Source organism: Sceloporus occidentalis, unplaced genomic scaffold (genome assembly GCF_023333645.1).
Source record: "Sceloporus occidentalis isolate IW3139 unplaced genomic scaffold, rSceOcc1.0.p SCAF_13, whole genome shotgun sequence".
Lineage (NCBI taxonomy): Eukaryota > Metazoa > Chordata > Lepidosauria > Squamata > Phrynosomatidae > Sceloporus > Sceloporus occidentalis.
Window position 1 is genome coordinate 17,732,105 of NW_028316993.1, and position 23,670 is coordinate 17,755,774.

The 23,670-nt window shown below is 43.9% G+C and overlaps 2 protein-coding genes across 4 annotated transcripts in view; both read left to right on the top strand.

Moving 5' to 3' along the window:
* Positions 1–1,032: 1,032 nt before the first annotated feature.
* Positions 1,033–23,670, top strand: part of AUNIP (aurora kinase A and ninein interacting protein) — a 42,338-nt gene continuing 19,700 nt past the window's right edge. The window contains exon 1 of one of the 2 annotated variants that reach the window (XM_089479210.1): positions 1,033–1,124. The gene's annotated coding sequence lies outside the window, so the exon portion shown is untranslated. Of the gene's footprint in view, positions 1,125–22,029; positions 22,051–23,670 lie in introns of those variants that run through there. The other variant, XM_089479211.1, reaches the window with a different exon arrangement.
* Positions 1,045–15,822, top strand: PAQR7 (progestin and adipoQ receptor family member 7). 2 transcript variants are annotated; one of them, XM_089479214.1, is made up of 2 exons: positions 1,045–1,124; positions 11,351–15,822. In XM_089479214.1, the coding sequence occupies exon 2, from the start codon at positions 11,386–11,388 to the stop codon at positions 12,442–12,444; it is 1,059 nt and encodes a 352-aa protein (XP_089335340.1). In that variant the 5' UTR covers positions 1,045–1,124; positions 11,351–11,385; the 3' UTR covers positions 12,445–15,822. The 2 variants fall into 2 exon arrangements, with proteins under 2 accessions (XP_089335340.1, XP_089335339.1); XM_089479213.1 differs by lacking the exon at positions 1,045–1,124 and adding an exon at positions 3,888–4,057.

Genomic DNA, 23,670 nt, shown 5'->3' on the forward strand with positions numbered 1-23,670 from the left:
ACATGCATACAAATCTCCAAGAGACAAACCAACTAAACTTATTATCATTAAACATGCATATTGGTAATACTCTTCTATGTTTTCTTATCTTTCAAGCTGATGATCTTTCAATTGGAACTTTTTGGGATCATTTCCAGGATATGGATCCTTGAATCTGTGGATAAAAGAATCTGTGGATAAGGAGGGCTGGCTGTGTAATCTATTGCGGATTCCCATGCGCCAAGAGAAAGGCAGTGGGCCATTCTGGCTCTCATTATTATTAAGGTTTCTCAAATAACAAATGTATAAACAGTAGAAATAACAGAGTTGAAGGCACTGAATGCAGACCCACAATGAGCCCCAGGAGGGCTTGAAGCCCCGCCCTCAGGCAGTGGCCATGCTGCCTCTTGTTTTGCTGAATGCTCAATGCAGCCCACCATGAGCCCAGAAGACTTGAAAGCCCCGCCCACTCCCAGGAAGCCCCGCCCACAGAAAGGCAGTGGCTATGTTGGCTCTCATTTAGATGAATGCTCTTAATCCAGCCCCACAATGAGCCCCCAGGAGGACTTGGGAGCTCCGCCCACTCCAGGGAAGCCCCTCCCATTGAAAAGCAGTGGCCATGCTGGCTCTCATTCACAATGAGCCCAGGAGGACTTGGAAGCCCCGCCCACCCCTGGGAAGCCCCTCCCACAGAAAGGCAGTGGTCATGCTGGCTCATTGTACTGAACGCTCTAAATCCAGTCCCACAATGAGCTCATGAGGACACGGAGGCCACGCCCACTCCCGTGAAGCCCCTCCTACTCCCTGGAAGCCCCTCCCACAGAAAGGCTTGCTCTCATTCTACTGAATGCTCTTAATCCAGCCTCACAATGAGTCAGGAAGCCCCGCCCACTCCCCGGGAAGCCCCGCCCACCCGCGCAGGCGCCGTGCATTCCCTGCCTCGGCCTGCAGGGGGCGGCGGTTGGCTTCTTGGACGCTTCGTTCGTTAGTGAGCGAAGAAGAAGAAGAAGAAGGCGGGAAGGCGAGGCGGCTCTTGTTGCCGCAGAGGGGCGGCCTTGCCCTGCCTCGGCCAGGCGGTCCCTTCGCCTCAGCATCCTCAGGAGGAAGGAGAAGCAGACAGCAACGACGACGACGACGCAGCCGAGGTTGGTCCACAGGGGCGCTTATTATGGGGACGGGGGCGTCTACACCGTCGAGTTAACCCGGTTTGGTACCGCTTTAACTCTGTTGTCTGGCACAAGGCTATGGAATTCTGGGAGTTGGAGTTTGTTGTGGGCGCGGAGAGGAGCTTAAAGAAGGAAGGCCCCAACAACATGCTCCAACTCCCAGAATTCCATAGCCTTGAGCCAGACAACAGGGTTAAAGCGGTACCAAACCGGGTTATCTCTCCAGTGTGGATTGGTCAGCCTCGTAGTAAAAGCCAGGCTTCTTAGTGGTTGCTCTTTACATGGAGGACGTTTCAGGGGAAAAGAAAAAATGGAGGACAGGTGACCTAGAAGCTAGAAACACTCATCGGAAGGACGTTTTGGGATCCTTCCCGGACGGAAGGCAGAAATGTAGGACATGCCCTGGGTGGGAAGGAGGACTTATGGCAACCCTCTGATGGAGGTTTCTCTGGCAAGGCTTTTGTGTTTTATCTACGATTCACTGCTTGAAATGTAGTCCTAAAAAGTATACATTCCAAAGAGCAAACCTTGATTCCCCCATTTTATACAAGGGACTCCATCTTAACTCTGCCATTGCATTTAATGGGACTTGAGCACCCACAGATTTTGTTATCCATGAGGGAACAGAAGTATAGCGTCTAGATCCAGGGAAGTCATAGTGCCTCTCTATGCTGCTTTGGTCAGACCTTACCTGCAATACTGTCTCCACTGTTTTTCCTTTCCTTTCCTTTCCACTTCTCCTGTCTTCTCCCCTTCTGTTCTGTCGACTCTCAAAAGTGTGATGCGGCAGCTAAAAAGGCCAATGCGATTCTAGGCTGCATCAACAGAAGTATAGTGTCTGATCAAGAGAAGTAATAGTGCCACTGTATTCTGCTTTGGTCAGGCCCCACCTGGAATATTGTATCCAGTTCTGGGCACCACAATTCAAAAAGGACATTGAGAAACTGGAGCGTGTCCAGAGGAGGGAGACTAAAATGGTGAAAGGTCTGGAAACCTTGCCCTATGAGGAACGACTCAGGGAGCTGGGGATGTTTAGCCTGGAGAAGAGAAGGTTAAGAGGTGATATGATAGCCCTGTTTAAGTACTTGAAGGGATGTCATATTGAGGAGGGAGCAAGCTTGTTTTCTGCTGCTCCAGAGAACAGGACCAGGAGCAATGGATCCAAGCTGCAGGAAAAGAGATTCCAGCTCAACATTAGGAGGAACTTCCTGAGAGTAAGGACTGTTCGACAGAGGAACACACTTCCTTGGAGTGTAGTGGAGTCTCCCTCCTTGGAGGTCTTCAAACGGAGGCTGGATGGCCATCTGTCGAGGATGCTTTGATTGAGAGTTCCTGCATGGCAGAATGGGGTTGGACTGGGTGGCCCTTGCAACTCTACGATTCTATAAGGGCCCACTATCCAAGTTCCTAAAGAGTAAAGATACATAACTCAGCACTGAAGGCAGAATTGCCCAAGCCATTTTATTCCCCATCAGCAGCTACAGATGTGAGAGTGGATGGCAAAGAAAGTGGGTAAGAAGAAAACTGATCCGTTTGAGATGCGATGCTGGAGAAGAGTGTGGAGGATACCGTGGACGGCCAGAAAGACAAACAAGTGGGTCCTAGAACAGATCAAGCTGGAAATCTTGGAAACCAAGATGATGAAACTCAGGCTGCCGTACTTTGGGCACTTCATGAGAAGGCATGAATCACTGGAAAAAACAATAATGCTAGGAAAAGGAGGAGGAAATAGAAAGAAAAGAAGGCCACATGCCAGATGGATGGACTCAGTCGGGGAGGAGACGGGCCTGAATTTTGCAGGACCTGAACAGAGAGGTTGAGGATAGCAAGACTCGGAGATGGCTCATCCACAGGTTTGCCATGAGTCGAAGGCAGCCATAGCCATCTAACAAGCTCTTAAGGTTCAGAACACACTGCAGAAATAATCCAGTTTGAGACCGCTTTACCTACCCTGGCTCAGTGCTTGGGAATCCTGGGAATTGTAGTTTATTGTGGCACCAGGGCTCTCTGACAGAGAAGGCTAAATGTCTCACAAAACCGCAGTCCCCAAAATCCCTTAGCATTGAGCCAAGGCAGTTAAAGCGGTCTCTTAGATTATTTCTGCAGGTGCTTCGGACTTAAGACGGCTAACAACAAACGGCACTTGAAGCAGTGTTGAACTGCATTATTGCTACAGTGTAGGCGCACCTTGAGAGTTAAGTCTATGGAAAACAATGGTTCAAACTTTCAACATGTAGTTTGTAAGGAAAATTTCCAGGAATGATGAGAGAGGTGTAGATTTGGAGGAGATATAATTTTGCTGACCACCTCTATGCTTTTGTTCAGGATTAGTGCTGTTTGGGTAGGGAGAGGGAAAGCATTGAAGCTTTTTATTTCTGATGCTTGTCCCTGAAGAAACAAAATGGCTTTGGCTGACCTGAAGGTGTGAGATCCGTCTGTGCCGCTGAAAAAGAGTGTTTTACAGTTTGGGGAAGCATGAAGGGGAACATGTAGAACTAAGCATGTTTCCATGGAGAGACCCAGATAATGTGCCAAGGCTTGCAGGATCTGAGTGGGATGTTCAGCCTCCCAGGCATGTTTAATTTTGGAGAGGGAGGGGGGAAAAGGTGTCTCTGTAAATCTCTTAATAAAAGAGGGTGAAGGAATAGCAAGTTCACACTTGGATTCTTTAAGAGTCGGCTTGTGCGGCTCCTGAAGACAATCCAAGCCCCACCTTTCATTATGTAACGCTGGGGAGGGGGTGTTGTTGTTCTGGATTGGTACTGCTCTGAAGCAGGGGTCTGGGCTCAGCTCAAGCAAAGAGAGCGAAATTGGACTCAACTGGTTCTTTGCCTTCCTGGTGATTAATCCAACCGATATTGCAAATAAATATGCATTTTACCCAAATCGTGATGATGTAGGCAGCTTTTGAGGTAATGTGAAAAGATATCCCTCCCTAAGTGGAAAGATGGGGCTTGCTTGTTAAAAATCATCCTGTCTTGCATGCATTTTGGGGCCGGCTTGGTTCAGTCTTGTGTGCTCTGCTTTTCAGTGTGTTTTCTTATCTCCATATCCGTTGTGCTGCACAAAATGTATAAAGCACCTGCTCTGGTTTGCTTTGATACCTAATTATCTATGCTTTTTAATTTTTAAATTTTAAGTGAGCCTGAATGCGCGCTTTGTTGAGAGTCGTAAGAATGCTTTGCTGGAAATAAGACGAAGGCCTGCTTAACCCAGTGCTTTCTACAAGAAAACTAGCCAGAGCAACAGAGAGGTAGGGTCTTGGGAGAGCCAGTGAGGCACAAAACAGACCTGGTGTCTGTCACTCTCTTTCAGTTTAACCTACCTCTTAGGGCTGGTGTGAGGATTCAGGTCCAAAACACACTGCAGAAATAATCCATCTTGAGACTGCTTTAATTGCCCTGGCTCAGTGCTAGGGAATCCTGGGAATTGTAGTTTATTGTGGCACCAGAGCTCTCTGACAGAGAAAGCTCAACGTCTCACAAAGCTACATTTCCCAGGATTCCATAGCCTTGAGCCAGGGCAGTTTAAGCAGTCTCAAACTGGATTATTTTTGCAGTATGTTTTGGACCTCAGTGGGGGAAAGGCAAGATTTAAATGTACTGCACTAACTAATATATACACAGCAGTAAGCAAGCAGGCACTACACTCCTGCTGAACTACTCCAGTTTCTTGTAGACCACTCAGTATCTCTCTGTCAAACCTACCTTAAGAATTTTAATGGAGAGAAACTTTGTGTACACACTGTCTGAAGAAAACAGGCAGTGCTGAAGAGAGGCAGTACATAAAGTAATACAGTATAGGCCTGTTACAGACAGGCCAAAATAAAGCTGCTTCGAGTCACTTTGGAGATATGATATTTCAATGATACATGAGTCCTAAGAGTCTGGAAGCTGCACCAAAGCTGCACTCCAGTCCTTAGGGCTGGAGCGTGGCTTTGGTGCGGCTTTTGGACTCTTAAGACGCATGCATCATTGAAATACCATACCTCCAAAGTGACTCGAAGCAGCTTTATTTTGGCCTGTCTGTAACAGGCCATAGTGAAAAAGGCGCTAACCTTTTTCATCATGTATACAGTGCAGGGTTGAGCAATATGTGGCCCCTGGTGTTGTTGGGCTTGAGCTCCCATCATCCTTCACCATTGACTATGTTGGGAATTGCAGTCCAGCAACACCTGGAGGGCCACAGATTGCTGGCCCTGACCTAAAATAACATAAACAGACCTAGAATATTTGCAAAAAGGAAACTGCACTCCTGTTGACTCTTTCCTCCTCTGGTTAGAATTGGTCCCCACTGCTCCAGAGTATAGGGACAAGGTGATGTTGTATTCTTTTTTTAAAAATAACTCTTTTACAGAGTTCCTGTAAAGATCAGCAAGATAGTCAGAGGCCTGCTAGAAATAATGCTGCTTCCGTTGATCCTGAACCAGATTAAACTATTCAGTCACGTCTACATAAAAGAAAACCAAGCAGGCTTCATGTCTTATAATTGACCGTATTGCCTGACTGCTTCATGTCACCCACAGCTGTCCCTTGTGATCTTAGCATTGAGTGCCTTCAGGATTTTTGATGGGCTGGAATAATGTTATTGGGATAAAGTCTTGCAGAAAACAGACATGGAGGAACCTGTCATTAAGCCACTCTCTCAAATGTTAAATGTAGTTAAACCAGCATTTCAAAGGGGCAGTTGCGTTAACATTCTCTTGCAGCAAAATAATAGTCTTGAGGCACCTTTGAGACTAACCAGTTTATTTTAGCATGCATTTTTGTAGATTATAACTCACTACCTAAGGGAAGGGATTTGTAATACATCAAAGTTTATCCTGAAATAAGTTGGTTAGTCTTAAAGGCTTCAGAAAACTGTTGTTATGTGGCTGTAACAGTTAATCTCTATGGCAGAGGTTCAAAAAAGGTGTGCCCATTATTATTGTCAGTCTGTTTGCTACAATGTGGACCTGTCTAAACTGTGGGTGTCAGCTGAATGCAGAAATGTCTTTGGCTGTGTTGCTGATCTGCAAGACAATCTTACCAAATTAGAAACCCTCTGTTTCAATATTAAGCTCCATGAAGATCAGCAAGCATTGAAAACTCCCTTTCGATTTCCCAACTCTGGCTGAACGCAGTCAGGTACATAGGAGTATGCATCTCCAAGCAATTCAGGGTTTAACAGAGTTGCCTTTTTGGACTAGAGAGTGAATATCCCTTATCTGAAAATTCAAAATGTCTTGAAATCCCAAACTTTGTTCATGGGTGGCTGAGATAGTGACGCCTTTCCTTTCAGCATACATAAACTTTGTTTCATGCACAAAATGATTAAAAATACTGCATAAAATTATCTTCATGTTATTTATATAAGGTGTAGATGAAACATATATCAACTTTAAGTTTAGATTTGGGTCTTGTCTCCAAGATGTCTCATTATATATATGCAATGGTTCCAAAATCCAAAATATTTCTGGTCCCAAGCATTTTGGATAAGGGATACTCAGCCTGTTTATCTTCCAGAACCCCAACCCATTTGGGGGATCCTAGGAGTTCAAACTTTCCAAAGATTCTAGGAAGATTTAATTAACTGAATCAAAACATAGCTGTTAGCCAGGTCAAACAAGATCTAACATGCTTATGCACAGGTATTTTGCCCAGGCTTGGATGCATCACAGCAGTTAAAATGTTAGCAATTGCTCAATGTTTGCTTCCTCTTCCAAAGCTGCCAACAAAGCTTCCTCCCTAGCGCTTGGTAAACTGGCAAATAATAGCCAACAAATTTGTCCACACATTTGTCCTAAAGAGCAGCTTTGCTTACGGAGAAATACCAGCGGAGAGAACTAGGTATGCCAAATCTCTGGAAATATTGCAGTACATTCTTGTTGAGTCAATTAACCTCCCTCTTCAGTAAAGAGGCTGAGAAACCATGGAGTTGACAGAAATTCACTAGGGTGGAGCACTTCCTTTTTTCTCCTAGACCTAAAGGCTCTTTGAAAACTCTCCAAGAAATGTTCCTTTCTTAAAGCAACACTGTAGGTTGAAACAACAAAAAAGGCAGGTATTTGTGAGGAATAGCAAAATAGAAATAGCATTAATGGTGCCAAAAATAAGAAGGATTGTAAATACAGTCATCCCTCTGTATCCACGGATTCTTTATCGATGGATTCAACCATCCACGGCTTGAAAATATTAAAAATATATACAAATCCCCAAAAGCAAGCATTGATTTTGCCATTATAAGGGACACCATTTTACTGTGCCATTGTATTTAAGGGGACTTAAGCATCTATGGATTTTTTTTACCCACAGAGGGTCCTGGAACCAAACCCCAGCAGATACAAGGGCTCATTGTATACACTGCTAGTGGATGCAAACGATATAAATAGAATAATGTATTCAAAATATGTGTAATATATATAGAATAATTTATATATATATATATCTGTGTATACACACATTCATACTTCTAGATAATGTCCATTCCAACCACTGTAGTGTGGAGGAGCTCAATTGAAACAGATCTCACTACCGACATGAAAGCCACTGTGGTATAGCAAATAAGTATTTGACTGGACTTGAAGTTTTTTTGGATGACCCTGGTCCAATTACTCCCTTTTGGTTTGATCTGCTTCACAGAGTTGTGAAAATAAAGCAGGGGGGGAAAGACCTCCATCCATTAAATAATACCCTCCCTCCTATGCAATACTGTACTAATATTGATCTGTCTAATGTTTTGCCCAGATAAGCTCACCCATTTCCAAAAGTAGGAAAAGACAAGGTTGTATTGTATGGATTATGAGATTTCTGTGCCAATGACAGAGTACTGTTAGGAGCCCAGATAACATATATACTGCAAAACATGCAAGCCACATGGTTCGAGATCTATCAAATTCTGCTTAGTTTCAGCCCCAGTAATAAAACCACTGGAGATCTTATCCCTTCTGAAAACTCAGACTCCACAGAGAAGTCTATCATGGATATATGCACATCTCTCAGGAGCTGCTGTGACACCATTTATCAAGGGAATGGTAGCTTAGAAAGAAGACTCAGATTATAAAATCATAGGGGAGGTTTTGAACTGGACTCTGACAAAAGGGATGGATCAAATCAGTTTTTTGGAGAACATTTGTCAAAAGTTCTTTACAACTGATGCATGGTTGACATCTCATTTCCATCCAGATGGTCCACATCATGAGAGGACAAGCTTGCAAATGCTGGAAAAGGAATAGAAGCCTAAAAAAATTACTTTTTGCACTATAAGCTGCCAGAGTCCCCCATCGAACATGGCCATTTTTGGTGTGCCGTAGTCAAAAGAGCCAGCATTGTGTAGTGGTTTGAGCTATGACTCTGGAGACCAGGTTTCAAATGCCTGCTTGACTATAGACTATAGAAACCTACTGGGTGACTTTGGGCAAGTCACACACTCTCAGCCTGAGAAAACCCTGTGATAGGTTTGCCTTTGGGTCACCATAAGTTGGAAATGACTTGAAGGCGCACAACAACAACAAAGTAAAAACCTACCCTTTTCCAAGTGCTGTGTCTCATAGAATCATAGAGTTGAAAGACAAGGGCCATCCAGTCCAACCCCCTGCCATGCAGGAACTCTTAATCGAAGCATCCCCAACAGATGGCCATCCAGTCACAAACCAGAATGTCACATTAAGTACTGAACTAGTTTTATTAAGTATCCATCCTCACAGATTGCACAAAATCTCCCCTCCACCAGTATTTGACTGTATACCTACTGGTAGCAACTTGACCTGAAGTGGCCACAGTGCTCTTTTTTTATTGATTCATGTATGATGTTGCATTGGCTGGAACATGCATGTAACAAATGAGACACACTTGGAAACAAAGGGCCCGAACAGACAGGCCAAAATAAAGCTGCTTCCGGTCACTTTGGAGGTATGCTGTTTAAATGATGCATGCATTCTAAGAGGTCAGAAGCTACGCCAAAGCCAGGCTCCACTCCTAAGGACTGCAGCATAGCATTGGCGCAGCTTCTGGCCTCTTAAGATGTGTGTGTCATTTAAACAGCATACCTCCAAAGTGATTCGAAGCAGCTTTATTTTGGCCTGTCTGTTCGGGCCCAACAAGACTGCAACAAACCTGGTTTGACAGAAATCACATTCTCTTTGTCAATAATTACAACAATCATTTCAGCACTAGGAAGCAACCTCTTTCAGCGATGGAAGAATTTGTTAGGATGAACATGAATGAGCGCTATGGCCTCACCCATTGTGCAACAAATTCTTTTTGGTTGGAAAATTCCTGTAGTCTGTAAAAGAAGCAACCAACCTCCTTATTTATGTTTCCATTACCTGTTGTTTGTATTGGATTTTTCCATTCTTTCAAGAACATACACAGTAAGTTGTAAGTGCTGGAAATTCCTTAGTTTTAAAAACCAACTTTAATAATAAAGAATGGGGTGTGGGTGGAACAGCAACTGATTCCTTCTACATCAGGCACTAAATTTCTGTGTGCCTGGAACCACTGCTGTTATGTGATTTGAAAAAACACATGAGGAGCATTCAAAAGTGATAAATTCCACTATCTGAAGTAGAATAGTTTATACTACAGCTTGAAAAGGTTCTCTTTTTTTTAAACTACAGCTGCCCTTATTTCCCAACCAGTGAGCTTACTAGTAATGCTTTAAACTGGCCTGCTGCTTCTAGCTGCCAGTCATGTTTGGGAGCAGGAAACCATTTTCTTGTTCTTAGCCTCAGGCAGCAAAATACCTTGGAGCAAGCTGCTGGCCCTTGTGGACTGGAGATCTATCTTGGCCTAAAGCAGTTTGAGCTTCCTAGGACATTTCTCTGACAACTTGAAAAAGTTACTTTTTAGAGTACAACTCCCACAGAACCCACCCAAGTAGCCATTCACCATGCTGTGACTGAAGGCATTTTGAGAGCTGTAGTCCAAAGGAGTAATGTAGGTTTTCCGAGCCTACATTTCTTCCCTCTCCATGCATTGCGAAATCATGTTTGTTTGTTTTTTATTATCTCAACTGTAAGACAGTTTTGTGCTTATGGCCTTAGGCACCCCGTTCTAACTCTGTGTTAGCTGCCTCTGGCAGCGGATGAAAAGACGCCTTTGAGATTGTGAAGCAAAGGAAAGAATTTCCAGGAAGAAAGAGGTTGGGTTGCCTGTTGTTCATGGAGCTGGAAATCAAGACTGTTCTGTTCTGTCAGTTCACTGTCGTGGAACTGTTACCATGACTGATAAACCTCTCTAAACTAAAACCAGGCCCCAACTCTAGATCTAGTGTGCGAGTTGATATACAGTCAGCCCTCCACATTTGTAGCTTTTACTTTTATGGATTTGATTATTTGTGGATTTGATTAATACATTCTCTCCAAGTCCTCCAGTGCTACTCTGCTGGACCTAGATATTCCTAGAGAAAACACATCTCTAGGCATTTGTTGGTCCTTCAGTGTGATTCTGTGGTCAGCTTCCAACTGATATTGACCATACAGTTGCACTGGAGGAACTAGAGATTCCTAGAGAGGTTAGATAAATGAACTGATTGCTGTATGAATTATAAAGTGTAATTTCTATGCCTCAGCAAAGTTCAAATTCTAGATTGATACAAGTGTGTATGTGGCTCTGGTAGCACACTTTAAGAGTCCAATTGTTGAAATTGTAAGCTGCTTAGATGGTATTCCTGTCATTGTGTAACAAGTTGACACAAATGTTGTTATACAGAAAGGTGCTGCCAGTCTGGAGCAACTGGCCAGACTCTCATCTCTCCTGCCTGGCCTTGCTGCCCTCACCAAGCCTCCTAGGAAATTAATTTCAGGCTTTTCCTGCCCTGTTGCCTTGAAATCTGTCTCTTTATTCCAAGCAGAAGTGAAAGCAATTAAACAATTGCTTTCACATTGTTTAAATAACTGAATATACATGAGTTTTGCAGTCATTTTACACTCCTATTTGGGTTGTGTCCAGGGGAGATGCCGTATTTACAGTGTACTCCTATTTACTTGGAAGTAAGTCCTGCTGTATTCAGTACAACGTGCCCCTAGGTAAGTATGCAATGGATTGGAGCCCAAGTTACACTGCTGAGCATCTCCTCTTTAACTTGTCACATACATTTCTCTTGAGAGTCGCTTCTTTCTGCTCACCCTAGGTTGCTCTTTCAGCCGCAAACACAGTTAGATGTGTCATTTTACAGTTTAAATAAAAAATCAACTCGGACTGAACATCCTCTTCTCTTTTCAAAAGGGTTTTCTGTGATTGTCCGGTGCAGCCTTCCTGTCATGGCAACGATTGTGTCAGAAAAGCTTGGCCACCTTTTCCTGAACATCCAGCACTTAAGGAGGGTCCCTCGGCTCCTGGAAGAGGCGCTTCCCCCTTCTTCTTGCACCGTGGGGGCATCGGATGTACCCCGGGTTTTCCAAAAGCCCTACATCCACGCTGGCTACCGACCCCTCCACCGGACCTGGAAGTATTACTTCCTGTCACTTTTCCAGCGGCACAATGAAGCAGTCAACGTCTGGACCCACCTGGTGGCTGCCCTCGTCTTGGCAGTGAGGTTCTGGCAGCTCTCTCAGGCCGTGGATTTCTTGGGAGACCCTCACACACAGCCCCTCTTTGTCATTGCAGCCTCTTCCATCATCTACTCAACCTTCAGCAGTTTGGCACACCTCTTGCAGGCCAAGTCGGAATTCTGGCACTGTGCTTTTTTCTTCTTGGACTATGTGGGAGTAGCCACCTACCAGTACAGCAGTGCCTTGGTGCACTACTATTATGCCATTGAGCCTGAGTGGCATGCACGGATTGCCAGCTTTTACATCCCAGGAGCTGTTCTGCTGGCATGGCTCTCCTGTGCTGGCTCCTGCTATGCCAAATACCGGTGCCCACACCTCTCATCCCTGCTGGGCAGGCTGTGCCAGGAGATGCCGTCGGCTGTGGCCTACGCTTTGGACATTAGTCCAGTACTTCACCGCATTTATACCTCCTCCTCTTCTGGAGTCACAGACTTGGCTCTTTTGTATCACAAGTGCCACGTTCTTTTTTTCCTGATCGGGGCCTTCTTTTTTGCCTACCCATACCCTGAAAAATGGTTTCCAGGGAAATGCCACTTTGTTGGCCAGGGGCACCAAGTCTTTCATGTCTTCCTCATCCTTTGCACACTCACTCAGGTGGAGGCCGTGCTTCTGGATTACGAGATGAGGCGACCCATCTACTCCCAGCTCCATGGCGGCCTGGCCCCGCTCTTTTCTTCCCTGTGCCTTCTGGTGGTACTTTGCTGCAGCCTCACAGCTCTATACATGACAGCCAAAGTGAAACGCAAGTTGCTTCAAAAAGAGGATTGAAAAAGACCAAGACAGGGAGGGGGTGGGACTTGCTGGTAGCCACCTGCCAGTTTCCTTAGTTGCACACTTTGGGTGCGTCAGTGCCACAGCAGTTAAGGAGACGGGCCATTTTACCTCAGATGGCTGGCTGTTTTTGTGGGCATTCTCCCACAGAACGGGCCTGTAGCTAGTTCCCTCCATGGTGCTTCCTGTGTCTGAGCTGGTTGAGGGGATAGATCAAACACTGCCACCAGAGAGTGAGTGGCAGAGAAGGGAGGGATTCTTTTCCCTGGACAGAGGAGGAACCACCTTTCCATGAGGGAAACCTGTCTCCAACTTGGGAAAGTTATTTTTGGACTATAGCTGGGTAAGGCATTCTGGGAGTTGTAGCCCAGGAAAAAACCCTTTCCCAAACTCTGGGTCTGTTCACTAAGGAGAATGCATTGTTCACTCACTGCTCCATAATCCCTAATCCATTTTCTTTGCTAGTCTTTTAACTCAAAGGTGAGCAGATGCTACACAGTCTTGTGGGATCTACTTATATTTCCTTTTAGCTAGAACTAATGGCAGCTGTTAACTTCCTTGTCTGTGGGGTGGTGACCCTTCCTCAGGATTTAGCCTGAACTCTAAAGCTTACGGCTTCAAATCTTATTTCCTAAAATAGGCCCAGTAGCTTGGATAGCCTGCTTAAAATTCAGACTTAAATCTGAAGCAGATCCACTGCCCCACTGACATGGAAGCCACCAGGCATCACTGACCGGAACTCCAGAGCCTGATACCACATTCGTAGAGAAAGGATTCTGGCCCTGGAAACTTGTTGGATCATCTGAATTAAACAAGATTTCATAGTCCTTAAATACGCAGTCTGCACCTGATTATTCTCCAGGCTGCCTTCTTTTCAGCAATATACTTCAGGGTGTAAAAGGGAGGAGGAAGAGTGTTATTTTATTGCTGCTGTTAGCAAGAGCAAGCAAGGGTCAATTGCCCTTGTCCAATGGGGAGGAGATGATCTTCTATGGCTGGCTTCTAGAAATCAGAATAAAGACACAAACACACTGCCATTAGGCGTTGAATCAAAAGATTACTACAACCAGCATGCCTGTTTTTGGCAGGGATATATTAAGCTGCCTTAACACCAAGGTTGTTTTTCTACGCAGCCTAAGATGGTCTGCCCTGGAGTTTGGAAATGCTGCTATTGGTATTTGGGCTACAGCTCCCGAAATCCCCCAAGGAAAATGTTTTCAGATTCTGATCCTGATTAATAACGGCTCTCCAGAATCTCATGTGTAAGGAAATCATTCCCAGTTACCTGAGATCCTTCATTTCAGATCCCTGAAAAACCTGTCTTCTGCCACTGAGCCATGGTCTCTTATGCATCAGATGTTGCTGCAAACTCTACAGCAGGCCTAAGTGGGGATGGCTTCTCCCTCTTTCTAATTGCAGCAACAAGCAAATCAGAGGTATACAACCTCTGGATGTGGAGGTGCCATTTCCTATCCTGCCCTGCTTCCCACTTACTCATTTTAGGTCTCAATCCTATTTAAAATCTTCCTTTGCTCATGGATGTCACTGTAGCTTGTGCCAATGAAGCCCATGTTAATTAATGCACTGTGTGAAAAGATGCTTCCCCAATAAGTGGGAATGTTCCTCCAGGTGGTGTTGGGCTATGATTCCTATCAACCCTGGCCACAGTCTATGTCATTTAGGTGTAGAAAGACTGAACCTCCACAAATATTGTTAGATATACCTCCCATCATCCTTGACAACAGTCTGTGCAGATAAGACCTAATCGGTTGATGAGATCTGATACTATCCCAGCCTTCAGAGGACCAACTATTCCTCATTCCTTGTTTAAAGGCATGCAGTAACACACTCTAATGCACATTTACTCTGCATTCTGTTGTGCTTTCTCTCAAATTAATAGGATTGCAGCTTACAGTGTCTTTGATGTGTCCTAATTCTTTCAAGTTGGGTTGCCATTAAAATCCTCAAATAGCAAGAAATATTCTTGGGAATAGTTCCATCAGATTTTAACACAAAAGACTGGAGCTAGACTAAGTTATTTATTTGGGTGCCAGCCCTGTGCACACTACCTGAGGAATACATCACACTGAGATCAACGGACTTAGCTTCTAAATAGGCCCCTGGAATATTGTGCTGTTAAGAGATCCAGTGGGACTTGGGTTACTCACAACTGAGGTCTTGCCCTTATTTCAATGGAGACCCTGGTGCACATAACACAGTTTGGATCTGAGCCACTGACTTGTTCATTCCTGAGAAGCCTGTGCATAGACAGATTGCAGCCAGCTGATCACCTGGCAGGATTCCTCCATATTTTCTAAAACAGGGCAATTCTTTGTGGCCTCACAGTCTTCAAAAATGGCTGTTGGGGCTCAGCACTTAGAGGTATATTTGGCCAAGATTCCTTGATGGGGTTCCTGTCGAGTTATGAGTTTCCATAGAAGGCTGGTGGGAAGACGTTTGTTGGAAACTGGATGTTTGTCAGTTCTTTTAAGCCAGAGGCATGGCATAAATACATCTGGATTTGTGTCCTTTGATTTCCAGGGGGACTGAAAGCCAGATGGCCCCTTAATAAACAAATGGGTTGGAGTCCCCTCTTGGGATTGCCCTCTGTCAAATAGCCACCCAGGATGCACAGAAATCAAAGCGTTCATTTAGATTGAATAGCAGGGATGAATAATCTTAAATCTTAGAACCAAACCTGGTCTGCAGGGGTTCTTCAGATGGCCCTATGATACCATCTTTTGGTGGTTTCCCAGCTTATCTATATCAACTCTTACGATCCCTGGAGAGTGAGTGAAATGGAGGTGATAGCTGTTATAGGCCAACCCAACAGTTTGGAGAAGGCTGGTCTAGAGGCTTGCCCAAGCTTGATCCTTTTGGAGCAATGTGGCTTCCTAATATACCAGCAAGAAGACTCTGCTCATGCCACAGCCACTTTGGATCCATGCAATATTTTGGAAAGGTGATTTCATCTGAAATCTTGAAATGCCTGTATCAATGATAAGACAATGTTGAATTAAAAATGAAACCAGTCATGCCAGAAAGTTGGGCTCAGTGCCTTCTCCCAACTTGCCACTTTTCTACAAGCAGCAGACTTTTTACTCCACTACAGAGCATTCTAACACACACCCCATCAGAATTGCGAGATGGCCTGGTTTCAGGATTATTATATCCGGATGCATAAATGTTGGATTAAGCCCAACTCCTGGGTATGGCGCAGTTGAGCAAGTATAAAGATCAGTTTCAAATGTTCTGAAGAGGGAATGCCTTTGTGTGTGAAGACTTGCATTATCCCTCTCTTGCCTGTCTTGTATTTTATACATATTAATGGGCCTCAGTAATTTGTTTCTATAAAAATACTTTTCAAAAGCCAAAGGGTTTGTAGTCTTTTGTCTTGTTTATCTTTCAGAACAACCTGTGCAGCAGTAGTATAACTTGGCTGAGGCAACAATGGCAGGAGCTCCAGGTACAACCTTGACCAGAGCATAAAATAGATACCTTGGAGCGGGAAGCCAAGTCTAAACACAAAATTCATGAACGGGCCAAAACACGCTGCAGAAATAATTCAGTTTGACACCACTTTAACTGCCCTGGCTCAGTGCTGGGAATTCTGGGATCTGTAGTTTTGTGAGACATTTAGCTGCTTCTGTTAGAGCGCTCTGGTGCCGCAGCAAACTACAGTTTCCAGGATTCCCTAGAACTGAGCCAGGGCAGTTAAAGTGGTGTCAAACTGGATTATTTCTGCAGTGTGTTTGGCCCTATGTTTCATGCACACCTTATACACATGGCCTGACAATAGTGTTACACAATATGTTTAATAATTTTGTGCACGGAACAAAGTTTGCGAACATTGAACTATCAGAAAACAAAGGTTTCCCTGTCTCAGCCATCCATGAAATTTTTTTTGGAGTATTTGGAATTCCGGATAAGGTAGACTCAAACTGTAATAAATAATAATAATAATAATAATAATAATAATAATAATAATAATAGTCCGATGCTGTGCTGTGTGACAAGCTATTGTTTTTTTAGCTGCCCATTGGACAATTTTCCATTGGGGTTCCTGATCTGTGAATTTGGAACCGAAGCTTGGAGACTAACTTTTAAGAAGAATTAATGACTTACTGAAGTCAGGGGTGTCCAACCTAGAGCATTATCCTGCCACTGTTTAGACATCTTCAGTGTTTCTACTTTAAGAGTAGTATCCCCATGCTCTGCCTGGAAACTGTAGTCATGCAAAATGGCATGCAAATCCTACAATGTGGTGCCCCACAGATGGTGTTGAACCACAACAATGCCTATCCCTTGCCAGCATGGCCATCTGGAGGGCCTCAAGCTGGGGAAGGCCAGTGCCAAACATGTGCTTTGCTCACAACTCTAGCCCTTCCTCCAGAAATCCAGCTTGCCGGCTTGGAATTGATGCTCACGTCACGTGCTTGGAGTTGTTTGGGATGAAGGTCAGGACTTGTCTTGGTCTGTTGCCTAGTTCCTTTTCTTGGGAATGGTCTGTACAATGCTTGTGAGCTTGCAGAAGTCCAAAGATTTATTAACAGCCATGAGTGTTTGCATTCTGGACTTAAGATGGCCAAGCTGCTTCAGTACAGTGAATCAGGCAAATAGCCACATGATACTGAAGTTACTGGAAGTCTGTGGCAGCCAAAAAGTCAACATCTCTCTCCTTCTGTGTTCGTGAGAGAAATATGGCGGGTTTGTGGATACACACACAAATACATATACACAGCCTCACTTGTACTGGTTAGTTTCGTAGTGATGGTGAACCTTTTAGAGGCTGAGTGTCCAAACTGCAACCCAAAACCCACTTACTTATTGCAAAGTGCCATGTCCCTTTGGCTTTGGCATGCCATAGGTTTGCCATCACTGAACTAGAGTAAATTGATTGGTGAATCCTCAATCTACATGCAGGTAAATCCCACTGATCTAATGGATGTATTTTAGCTGGGACTTACAATAGGATTCAGATCACCAAATATAGAACGTGATGTTGGGTGTACAAATGCATATATTTATTATATAACCTTTTTAACTTCATGCATTCATTCATTGATAGTGTTTTAATTCTAACTGACCTCACTTGACTATGGATTTTTTTGTTAATGGAGTTTCTCTGGCGAGATTGGTTCCTCAGGCCCAACCAAGGGCATCATCACAACAACAACAATAATAGGATTTATTTATATGCCACCCAAAAAACTGCAAGACAATGTTTCTTCCAAACGGTACTAATGCAAAAATAAAGTGAACGGAAAATGGACAAAAGCAACACCTTTTCACTTTTGGAAACTTCCACTTTCTGATCGCTTTATTTTCGCATTATTGCTGTTTGGTGCAAACGTGCCTGGAAAACCTCCCGTGTTTGCGGGTTTTCCCTACTTTTAAAATCCCATTTCTGAGCCATATTCGTCTAGTGTGATAAGGCTTTAAGAAAGGGCTGGCCCAGCTATTGAACTGTTTCACCTCTGGCTTTTTTGCAGGTGAGCTGTCAATGCATATGTCTCTGAAGCAGAGTAAGACCAAGAAGATGACCCTTGCTATCTACCCCAAAAGACACCAGTCTAAGTACCAGGCTTGGGATCAATAGAAGAGCTGCCTGTCTTGTCTCAGAAGGGCTGTGTGGTCTCACACTCAGTTTTGTGTTGCGTGAGAGTCGCATGGCCCCCTCTGCCTCCCCTTTAAGCTCTGCCATTACAGTTGCAGAAGTCAACTTGATGCTGCCTTATGCGTTTGGGGTGGTGGATTAAATTTGGGGTAAGACACTTGAAGCATTGCAAGTATTTGGCCTGGAAATAAACTGAAGAAGAGTCAGACTGCATCTATACTGCAGAATTAATGCTGTTTGACACTGTTCTAACTTCCATGGCTCAATGCTGTGGAAGGCTAAATAGTTTTGTGAACTATTTAGCCTTCTCTGTCAAAGAGCTCTGGTGCCACAACCTACAAACCCAGCAGCAGCCCCAAGTCAAAGGATTGCATATTTGCACGCTCCATTAAATGTGCTTGGAGAAAAGTTGAATTACTGCAAAGTCTGGCTAACAAGATGGTTTTTGTAGCCTACACAGCACCTCCAGACTGCCTGGACCACCTTATTCTGTCCCCTCTGAAATGGCAAATTGTTTGCCTAAAGCCTCCGGGAGACACAATTGACCGTTATAATACATTTAAAGACTTCAATGCACTATTTCCTTTTTCAAATTCTTCTGTTTCAGGAGCAGAAATCTGCTTCCAACCACTTCTAGGGCAAGGAAATAGTCCTCGTGGGTTCAGGGGTCTCAGACCTGCCTTTTGCTGAGAAATACTAAAACCTGGGGAGGCAATCAGAGCAAAATGACACACATGAGCCAAGTTTAGCAGCAAATTCAGCCCCAAGAAAAACCAGGAAAATACCTTTCTGTGAATACAGTTTGGAAACTTAAAGAAACAGGAGGCAAACTGGACCAAGGAGATGAAAAGAGTAAAATAACACATACATTTTTTTAAAAATGGCTTGAAAACTATTGGTTAGTAGCAAGCCAGAAGTATATTCTTATTGGATAATGAGGTCTGGAAACTTAGGTTTAGGTAGGTGAAGAGATTGGGAGTTGGTGGCAAGAGCAAAATAACACATAAACATTAGGGAGCAAATTCAGCCTCATTTAGAACCAATATCAAACCAGGACAATGTCATTCCTGGCCAAATGGGCCAGAAGACCAACGTTCCAGTCAGCAAAATTAAGGAGAGGAGGTGATAATAGTAAACTCACATATATTTTCATATGCTTACAAATGAACCCTGTGTAGCATCAATGCCAACAAAAAAAAAGCACCGCACAAAGCAAAAAGGCCCCTTTGATGACTCCCGATTTACAATGGAAGATACAATTCTCACTAGCTCTCAATCACATGAGCGCACACATCCACCAGTATGTTTTTCTTTAAACCTGAGCCAGAATGTGGTCAGCAGGTTTGCTGCTGCTGGTAGTTTCTCCCATAGGCAGAAAAACAGCTGAATCAAGACAAGCTGATTCCAGACATTTGCTTTCATTGTGCAGTTGGACAGAGCAGGAATTTGCGCTCACTGCCTTGGCATCCTCCATCGCAGGTCTCATTGGAGGTGAGATGCTTTCCATTCACCTCTCTGCTGCAAAATGTGGCCAGGAGTTGTTTTAGACTAGAGCACATGCATTGAAATCAGAACACTGCAGAAGCTTCCTAGCGCCATTCTGAGCATGCACAAAACCCAGGCATGCTTGGAAGCTGTTTTACCAAAGAACAGCAGGTTCGTCTAAATAATTTATTTAAATTCTTTCCTTTTCCCGCGGCTTACATAACATGTAGAGTGCAGACAGTGAAGCAAAAGTAACAGGATTTCTTTCCTGAGTGTTGGGCTGGTTTGTTTGCTACATACTTTAAAGGGCAGGAGCTCATTATTAGCACAGTCCAACCCTGTATGTTTGTGCACACGTATGTGTGTGTGTGTGGCAATGGTTCCCAATCTTTGACCCTCCATTTGTTTTGGACTTCAGATCCCAGTTGCCCCTGCCAACTTGGCCAACAGTCAGGAGTTCTCAAAGGTTGAGCACCACTTGTCTATGGTATTGTATACAATGGTCTCTCCAGATTTGCTGAAGGACCCCCGTGAATGTGGAAAAATTGCAAATAAAAAAACCACTTCAGATCCCAGAAGCCCCAGCCAACTTGGCCAACAGTCAGGAGTTATGGAAGCTGAACTCCACATTTCTATGTCTCCTTCCTTGGAGGTCTTTAAACAGAGGCTGGATGGCCATCTGTCAGGGATGCTTTGATTTGGATTTCCTGCATGGCAGGGGGTTGGACTGGATGGCCCTAGTGGTCTCTTCCAACTCTACGATTCTATGATCCTCATGAATTCTTTTTAGCTGAGATAACACCTCTCTAGGAATCTCCCATGTCCTCCAGTGGTCAACATCTGCCAGAGATTGATCGTAGAATCATGTTGGAGGACCTAAAAATGCTTAGAGAAGTGTTTTCTTAAGGATCTTCTAAATTCTCTATGGTCAACGTCTGGCAGAGTTGTGTTGGAAGACCTAGAGATCCCTGGAGAGAACATATTAACCAAAACCACAAATAATCAAATCCGCAAAAGTCAAAGCTGCAAATGTGGAGGGACAACTGTACATGCGTATTTATGTAGGTGCACAGGTATCATAAAACACAGAATCATAGATTCGAAAGAGACCACAAGAGCCATCCATGCATGTATGATGCACATGTGTGTGTATTTTGATGCATGTATTGCATGTGTGTGCGCGTGGCCCTATCACATCACTGTGGGTCATGGGGGACAATGTCTAGCATTGCAAAGAGAGAGAGAGAGAGACAAAGACTTTTCAAACTGTTCACAACTAAAGCTCTTCTATTTGCTGTGTTTGCTTTTCCTTGGTCATTTTGCCAACTTCTTTTAGTTCTCAGTGGTCAACTGGAGTTTTAAGTTAATGCAGTGCTAGAAGTTTGGATTTGTAGTTGTGTATCTCAAAGTCGTTTCCAACTTATGATGACTCTAAAATTATGGGGTTTTCTTGGCAAGATTTGCTCAGAAGGGGGTTGCCATTGTCTTTCTCAGAGGCTGAGAGAGTGTGACTTGTCCAAGGTCACCTGGTGGGTTTACATGACCCTAAGGCAAACCCATCATGGGGTTTCCTTGGCAAGATTTGCTCAGATTTGCCATTGCCTTCCTCTGAGGATGAGAATTTGTGACCTGCCCAGGGTCACCCAGTGAGTTTCACAGCCGAGCGGGAATTGAACCCTGGTCTCTAGGAGTCATAGTCCAACACTCAAACCACATTTGGATATGAAAGGAAAATTTAATGGCAGGGCATGGACAGAATTCTTACTTTGAAGGTAGGCTCAATGCCCCTTTTAGCTTGCCTTCCAACATCTATAACCCAGTTCAGGCCTTTTTGGCTTCTTTCCCCCTTTTCCAGCTGGAGCTCTTCAAAGCAGAAGTGAGTATAAGATGAGTCATTTGATGAATGTATATACCACAGAAGAGCATTATTTCCTGTTGCTCTCATGAGATCAGGAATTGAACAGTAGCTGCCAAAACAGCGAGAGCGAGGGGATCTTGTAGCACCTCTCAGACTAACTGAGGTTGCATCCGTACTGCAAAAATAATCTACTTTGACACCACTTTTAACTGCTATGGCTCAGTGCTATCCTATTGTGGGAATTGTAGTTTTGTGAGACATTTAGCCTTTTCTGTCAGAGAGCTCTGGTGCCACAAGAAACTACAATTCCTAGAATTCCATAGCATTGAGCCATGGCAGCTAAAGCAATGTCAAACTGGATTATTTCTGCAGTGTGGATGCAGCCAGAAAGAAAGAAAGAAAAAGGAAGAAAGAAAGAAAGAAAGAAAGAAAGAAAGAAAGAAAGAAAGAAAGAAAGAGATGTTGATAGCAAAAGCTTTCATAGGGTGTACTTGCAGTATAGATATAATGTAGTTTGACACCACTTTAAATGCTGTAGCATATTCTTATCATATCCTCACAGTTCCTCCCAACAATTTTTGCTGTAAGATGGCCGGCTTTCTTTGGAAGCTCTTCTCACCATTGTGAAGTCCATCCGTTTCAGGTGAGGCAGAAAGTCTTGGTTTGAAAACAGTGACCTTCCATGTTGGAGGTAAAAGGAGTCTAAAATTTAGGATCTACGGTGGACCCTTGGGATCCACTGGGGTTTGGTTCCAAGATCTCCTGTGGATACCAAAATCCATGTATGCTCAAGTCCCATTAAATACAGTGGCATAGTAGAATTGTGTCCCTTATATAAAATGGCAAAATCAAGGTTTGCTTTTGGAATGTATATGTATTTTTGAATATTTTCAAGCCATGTATGGTTGAATCCGTGGATAAAAAAAATCTGCAGATATGGAGGGGCCACTATATTGTATATCTGGGTATAAGGGAAAGTTGGATGCAGTACAAATTGGATGAGCTCAGATTAGGACCACACTGACAGCATAGCAGGGTTTACACAGCATCGCAATTGGTTTTCCTGTTGAATTCATGGGACCAGAATAGCAACTCATAAGATACACAATCAACTCCTATCTCAGTCTACCAGAAAGCAGATGGTGCTTCTGTGGGTTTGCTTTGCTCATGCATGTTAACCCCATGATAAGGTTGCCATAAGTTGGAAATGACTCAAACACAACAACAACAAATATTTATTTTAATATTTTCAAGCTATGGATGCTTGAATCTTTGGATAAAGAATCCGTGGATAGGGATGGCCAACTGTGCGGTGTGAAAGGGTCCCTAAAAATCGTTGTTACACCTAGGTCCAAACCACACCGCAGAAATAATCCAGTATTTAACCACCCTGGCTCAGTGCTGGGGAATCCTGGGAATTGTAGTTTATTGTGGCACCAGAGCTCTTCGACAGAGAAGGCCAAATGTCTCACAAAATTCTCTAGCACTGAGCTAGGGCAGTTAAAAAGTGGTCTCAAACTAGATTGGACCTAGATTCAAACTACATCTGCTAGAAGGGCTCACATGTTTTGGACCCTCTTTTAGGATTTGCTCCGGAGTCCTAAGCACTTTAATCTGGTTTTGCTGAAAAAGAGTCAGAATGCCTGTGAGTTTTGATGTTCAGATGGGGAACAGAACCAGGGGTCCTTGATTTCTGAGCAGGTTTTATCAGCACCTTTGACAACCAAGTTTGTCCGTTGACCAACCGGGCAAAGGTCCAGTTGTTTAGTCTGGGAGAAGGTCAGTTGCCTGAGTGTTGAAATAACGGGCTGAAAGTACTCCCACGGTGGAAATGCCTCTTTAGCCTCTAGCAGGAAAAACAGGCAAGATTCTTGTGACATCCTAAAGACTAGCAAAATATATTGTGACTTAAAAGCTGTTTTTGTGGGCCGCCTTCACATGTGAGTCAGTCTTTGCAAGACGTTTACTCCCTTTGTGCGTCTTATTGGAAAGAAACCTTCTGTATGCAAAAGCTATTCTGTATTATTTATTTTATGGCTTTATAGTCGTCCCTCCGCATTTGCGGATTTTTTTTGTGGATTTGGTTATTCACAGATTTTATTAATACATTCTCTAGGAATATTTAGGTCCTCCAGAAGAACTCTGTGGCCAACTTTAAGTAAAAGTCGCACTGAAAGACCTAGAGATTCCTAGAGAGAACACTCCGCTAGGCATTTGTAGCTCCTCCAGTGCAACTCTATGGTCAGTGTCTGGCAGATGCTGA